The following is a 7,064-nucleotide window of genomic DNA, read 5'->3' as shown; positions in this document are numbered from 1 at the left end:
TCAAAATTCTCAACTCCAATTTATGGGCTTGGCATCGCGGACGTTGGAGGCAACGTTTGAGGCAACATTGGACCTCTAATGTTTGATTGTGGCGCGTATGCGTACCGTGCACCTCCGCGCAAAAGTGTCAAAAATGCTCATTTACGCGTACGTGTACTGCACGCTTCCGCGCGGATATCAAAATTTACTTTTTTACGCGTATGCGTCATAGACACATACACGCCACTCAAAATTCACTTAGCTCCAGAATTGAAGTTTTTATCACCACGTTGGGGGTAACGTTCGATGTCTAACGCTACCTCAAACGTGAGCATCAGCATTGTTTACAGAGAAGTGCTCTGTTTCTCTCCCAACGTTTGAGGCAACGTTGGTGGTCCAACTTGGCCACCAACGTTGCTTCCTCTTCATCGTTTCTCTGCTTCTTCTTCAACCTTCCTCCATGCTTTCTTTCACCTTTCATCAACTAATGAATGCATCAAAGCCTTGCTAAAGTCATGAGAATCCTTATCATTCTTAGCATACAAGTAATCATAGCATAAATCATCATGAAATTGCATCAAATTACTCATGGTTGAATGAATATAGGTATACATGAATTTCTACCCAAATAGCTTACTTATAGCTTAAGAAAGTGCATAAAACCTATTAAAAACAAGGAAAAAGGATAGTAAAACTAGCCTAAGATGCCTTAACATCACAACACCAAACTTAAATCTTGCTTGTCCCTAAGAAAGTACTGAATTTATTAAGAAGAAAGAATGCAACAGAAGGGAATGTTCATATCAGCAAGTCATTATTATTAGTCAATGGGGTTTTATGCAAAAAAATGCAACAGCTCACTTCTTATTGATCTTTAGGCATAAAAAGTCTCCTTCAAGCTTCAATTATCATACTGGTATGACCTCTTATTATTCATTCATCTTTGGTAGTTGTTTTTCTTCATTTTCTTTTCCTGTAGACTGTAGCTCAGTGTCATGTGTTATAGCAGTTTCTTAGTTTATTTGTGCTCAACACATTTTCCACTACAGACACTTGGCTCACAAATCTTCTTAAGACATTGATGCCCAACACCTATTTGGGTTACTAAATGTCTTGTAGCTAGGTTGCTCTTGATAATGGACTTTCAGTTGATAATCCCGGGTTAGTTAACCCAAGTTACCAAGTGTTAAAGCACTCCATAGAACCTAATCATCCAAGCAGATCCTAGTACATAGACACCACAGGCATATGTCCTAAGGTCCAAGCTATTGGTGTCTAGCCTTATTCATTGCTTTCTTTTGCTTTTGCTACCACTTTTGGCTTTTTCTTTTTCTTTTCTTTCTTTTTGTTTGTTTTCCTTTTCAACCAAGGACTTTTATTTACTAAGATTTATAGACAGTAAGCTAACTTTTACTTAGAAATAGAGCAAGCTATCCTTTTATTCATTTTAAGTGAGCTATTACACAATCAAACATACACCACCACTTACTGTTATCTTACTACTTGCTAAAAAGGAACTCTTCTACTTCTATGTTCAATAATTTCTTTTATTTAATTGAAAAGACTTAGGGAACAAGACAGGCATTTAACAAGTGAAAATGAAAGCAAAAACACTTAGGCTAGCATACTTATTTCAAAATTAAACACATAGAATGCAAGATGACTAAAACCATAAGTGAATATCAACTAAGACAAACATGTTCTTTCTTTATTGAATGGAATAACCAAGGAGCAAGTCCACCTTTCATTTTTTATCCTGTTTGTCTTTCTTCTTCTTCTCACTTGCTTGCTTACTACTTTCTCCCTTGACTTTGCCCTTTAGCTTTTGCCAGAATCCAGCTTTCTTCATTGTCTCTTCTACTCTGTTTTCAAGGACTATTGCTTTGTTTATTTCTCTGGCACTCCTTTCCTCGAAGTATTCATCGTAAATTGGAAATGCTGGGTCCATGCTATGCAGATGTTTCCCAATGTAGTTGAGCTTGATTTGGCTATTTATGTTATAATCAGCTTGAACTCTATACCTTGCATCCTGAAGGGTTGTGAACTCCTAGAAGGATCTCATGTTATCAACTTGAAGTTGGGCCAGCTGGTTGAGAGATTCTTGAAAATGTGAATCTTGTTCTCTTTGCATGACTAGAGATCTTGATTCATAATCTCTCTGTTGACTCATCATTCTCAGCTGAAGCTCCTCTTGTCTTTGTTGAGCTCTCATGTACTGTGAATGGAACTCTTCTTGCTTTTCTTGCACTCTCATGTACTGTTCAGAAAGCCTTTCAATTGTTTCTTACATCCGCCCCATGTCCAGATTATTTTGTGGTTGGAATTGTTGCTCCTCTCCTTGTTCTTCTTGTTGCTTTTCTCCTTCCTGTGGTTCTTCTCTCCTTCTCCTCCTTTGTGGTCTTCGACTTTGCTGTGCCTCTGTGACATTCGTCATTCTTTTGAGGGCTATGGGCATGCCTGGATATAGCCACGTTGGGTGTGCATCCTCTAATGGCACTCTAGCCTTCATGCATAACCTCATAATGGTGCTTGGGTAATAGAGCCAGGCTTTAGCAGAATTTTTCTCTGCAACCCTTTGAATGTCATTTGCAATGATCTCATGGACCTTTACTGTGCCAAGAATTGATCTCTTTATCAGCTCATACCATCATTTTGCTTCAGGGATGAGATCTCCCTTTTTCAAGTACTTGTGCCTTCCTTGATTGTCCCTCTCCTAGTCAGCATTCACCACACAGATATCACTAGATATTTCATCATAATCTGGGTTTCCAGTTACTCTTTCGTGGTACCCCGGCCCATCAAAATGTGCTGGCCTAAGTCCTAAGACCTTCATGATAGTATTTGGACTAAAGTCCACTTCCACTCCCCGTACATAACTCTTGTAAGTTGGGGCTTCAGTCATATTAAGCCTTGGGGTGTTAGTATAAAACTCCCTTATGATGTTTGCATTAATCCTGGTGATTGGTGAGGTAAGTTCTTCCCATTTTCTCTTTCTAATCTTTGCTTTCATTTCTAGGGACCCGTCATCAGGTAGCTGGAAAGGGACTTCAGGATATATCTTCTTGTCATTCATCCACCCAAGTTGCATTTGATGGTACCATGATCTAAACTTCCATCGATCATATTCATTTTCACCCTCTTCAACCATGGGTTCCTTTCCTCTTCTTCTTTTAGAACTTGAAGAAGAAGCCATGCTTTCCTTGATGGTTGGCCGAGTTGAGGTTAAGGGTTTATGAAGAGAATGGGTTAGTGTGACGCACCCTAGGAGGGAAAGTGTTTGAAGTTAAGGTAGTGTTATGAAGGCAAGTGAACAAGGGTACTTTGTTGCACAAGGAACACGATTTCTAGGGTTTGGTTTGAGAAAACACAAGAGTTGAATATCTGAGTACAAGGAATGTGAGATTTTAGTTCACATGCACAGTTCAAAGGAGGCTATTTGTAGTAAGCTTCAATGAAAAATGGATGGCTAGGATTCATTTGGACAAGTGATAAATTAACGTTGTACATGCAAGGTTGAATAAAGACAAAAGTTGCCTCTTCATGAAGCATATCTCTTCGGTCTTCCAAGTGCTTCTTCCAAGGATGTTCAGATTCACCCTTCAAGCCATGTGATCCCCTTTTGTCTTCATGCTAGCCTTTCCTTTCCTTGTCTTGTCCCTTTCATGAAATAGTTCTATGTGCACCTAAGCATCATAACAAGACAAAATGAGTGAGTACTAATAGGTGATGGTAAAAGAATAATTAATATTTTAAAATTAAAACCTTGGCCATCATTCTTCATGCTTGTTTAACCAACCGTGACACTTTTTGGTGCCACCATATATAGTCTTGGAGGACACCAAACTTAGTGTTTGGTCATATGGTTCAAAGTGTTACTTCCTCCAAATGTTGTCATTGAAATCTCAACGAAATTAGTGTCACTTTTTGGTTAAACCATCATGAGAAAAACTTTATTTTGCTATTCCTAAACATGAACTAAAAATTATAACCATGGTTGCACTTTCATGACTTTCAAAGCTCAAGAAAACTTGACTCTCATGACTTGTTCTTGCAATATATAGAACACCAAACTTAATGTTTGGCTTTAAATTCCAAGAAACAAATGTCAAATGGGCATTATGATTATTATTTTTGAAAAGTTATCCTAGTGTGCCTGTAGGCACACCAAACTTAGAATTGGATCATATGCTTCTCAATGTCATGGAAAATTGTCAAAATGGTCTTGAATTCATGCTAGAGCAACACTCATTATTCATAATGAAGTATTAAAAACAAGGAAAACTAAATCATGGGCTGCCTCCCATGGAGTGCTTCTTTAGCGTCACTAGCTTGATAGTTGGTCTTTGTCATGGTAGATTGTAGTGTCTTAGGTCTTCTCCCCTTACAGTGAAGCAATCTCCACTTGATTCATTAATGATTTCTACATGCTCTAGGGAGAGGACCTTTCTAATGGTGAACACTTGAGGAAATTTAGATGGAATGGTTGGAAGATGGGGTGGGATTGGTGGATGGTGGGCTGATACCACTTTGTCTCCAGGGGAAAAACCCTCTGTAGGAATCTTTTTATTTCTCCATCCCCTTGGTAATTTCTTCACAACTCTTTCCTCTTCTTCCAGTGGTGCTCTCATGAGTGTTATGTCAGAAAGTCCCTTGCTAGCTGCTCCTCTCAACTTTTGTGGCTTCGGCTCTTCCTTGAACTCCATTGGTTACTTCTTCTCTTGAGTTTCTTGTTTATCCATCAAGGAAAGCTCTAGATGCTGCCCTTGTGGTTCATTTATGTTCTCCTTCAGGGGACTCTCAATGTGCTCTTCTTTTAATTCCTTGCTCTCTTGCTCAAATTCCTGCACGGGTTTGAAGGCCTGGAAAGTGATCTGCTCATCATGTATTCTCAATATCAATTCTCCTTGTTCTACATCAATGAGAGATTTTTCAGTAGCTAGAAATGGTCTCCCCATAATAATGGAATGGAGGTAGCTTTCCTCTATGTCCAGAACAACAAAGTCAGTGGGGAGGAAGTAGTTTCCTACTTTCACCAATACATTTTCAATTAGTCTTTCAGCCTTCTTCTATGTTTTATCTGCCAATTGGATGATTACATCCGTGGATCTCAGCTCATTGATTTGCAACTTCTTCATAAGAGATAGAGGCATCACATTTATGCTAGCTCCTAAGTCGCAGAATCCTCTGTCAATTTTTGTCTCTCCTATGGCACATGGAATATGAAAGCTCCCTGGATCTTTTTTCTTCATGAGTATGTCTTTCTTGATGAGGGCACTACATTCCTTGTTCATTGTCACTATTTGTCCCCCTTTTAAGATTCCTTTCTTGGTCAATAGTTCTTTCATGCACTTGAAGTATGTTGGCATCTGTTGAAGAATTTTGATGAAGGGGATATTGACACTAAGTGCTGCAAAAATGTCTAGGAATCTTGAATATGACCTGTCTTCCTTACTTCTCTTGAGTCTCTGTAGGAATGGTGCTTGTGGCTCAAAGGGCTCAATGTATTCTTTCTCTTTTTTTTCCTTCCTCTTTTCAGGGCTAGCCATTTCTTCTATCTTCCTTACATCATTCCTTGGTTTTCCCTCATCATGCTCTGAGTGTATCGAGCATTCTTCCTTCAAACCTTCTTCAATGCTTAGATTGATTGACTTGCATTCTTTCCACCTTACCTTCTTCATTTCCCCTCTGGGATTTTTCTCTGTTTCACTTGGGAAACTATTAGTGGACCTTGGAAATTGTTGTGAAAGATGTCCTACTTGAAATTCAAGATTCTTAAGAACCTCTGGTGCATGAATTGTGAATCACACTTTTCACAACTCGTACCACTAACCAGCAAGTGCACTGGGTCGTCCAAGTAATTCCTTACGTGAATAAGGGTCGAATCCCACGGAGATTGTTGGTTTGAAGCAATCTATGGTTATCTTGCAATTCTTAGTCAGGAAGTCAATTTTATTTATCAGTTGAATTGCGAATAAACAAGAGAGTATGGGTTAAAGGTTACTTGTTATGCAGTAATGGAGAATATGTTGGAGTTTTGGAGATGCTTTATCTTTTGAATCTCTGCTTTCCTCTGTCTTCTGATTCACGCACGCACGTCCTTCTCTGGCAAGCTGTGTGTAGGTGGATCACCGTTGTCAATGGCTACCATGCATCCTTCCAGTGAAAAGGGTCCAGGTGCGCTGTCACCGCACGGCTAATCATCTGCAGGTTCTCAGTTGTACCGAAATAGGATTTACTATCCTTTTGCGTCTGTCACTACGCCCAGCACTCGTGAGTTTGAAGTTCGTCACAGTCATCCAATCCCAGAATCCTACTCGGAATACCACAGACAAGGTTTAGACTTTCCGGATTCTCATGAATGCCGCCATCAATCTAGCTTATACCACGGAGATTCTGATTAAGGAATCTAAGAGATATTCATTCAATCTGATGTAGAACGGAGGTGATTGTCAGACACACGTTCATCGATTGAGGAAGGTGATGAGTGTCACTGATCATCACCTTCTCCATAGTTAGGCGCGAATGGATATCTTAGATAGGAACACACATGTTTGAATGGAAAACAGAAATACTTGCATTAATTCATTGAGACACAGCAGAGCTCCTCACCCCCAACAATGGAGTTTAGAGACTCATGCCGTCAAAGAGTACAAAGTTCAGATCTAAAATGTCATCCTCTTAAAATAAGTTTCTAAAAGTTGTTCAAATACTAAACTAGTAGCCTAGGTTTACAAAAAGTGAGTAGACTATGACAGATGGTGCAGAGATCCACTTCTGGGGCCCACTTGGTGTGTGCTGGGGCTGAGACTTAAACAATTCACGTGCATAAGGCTGTTTTGGGCGTTCAACGCCAGGTTTGGATCCATTTCTGGCGTTGAACTCCAACTTTTAATCCTTTTCTGGCGCTGGACGCCAGAATTGGGCAGAGAACTGGCATTGAACGCCAGTTTACGTCATCTATCCTTGAGCAAAGTATGGACTATTATATATTGCTGGAAAGCCCTGAATGTCTACTTTCCAACGCAATTAGAAGCGCGCCATTTCGAGTTCTGTAGCTCCAGAAAATCCACTTTGAGTGTTGGGAG

General features: G+C 39.7%; 1 protein-coding gene across 1 annotated transcript in view; it reads right to left on the bottom strand.

The window, feature by feature from the left end:
• Positions 1 to 4,685: 4,685 nt before the first annotated feature.
• LOC112721545 (TOM1-like protein 1) overlaps positions 4,686 to 7,064 on the bottom strand; it is a 28,118-nt gene continuing 25,739 nt past the window's right edge. The window contains 1 exon segment of the mRNA XM_025772599.1: positions 4,686 to 4,838. Coding sequence (XP_025628384.1) covers positions 4,686 to 4,838 — 153 coding nt within the window.

Source organism: Arachis hypogaea, chromosome 11, assembly GCF_003086295.3.
Source record: "Arachis hypogaea cultivar Tifrunner chromosome 11, arahy.Tifrunner.gnm2.J5K5, whole genome shotgun sequence".
NCBI classification, from domain to species: Eukaryota; Viridiplantae; Streptophyta; class Magnoliopsida; order Fabales; family Fabaceae; genus Arachis; species Arachis hypogaea.
The sequence above is the reverse complement of the archived record's forward strand: the minus strand, read 5'-3'. Positions and strand labels throughout refer to the sequence as shown.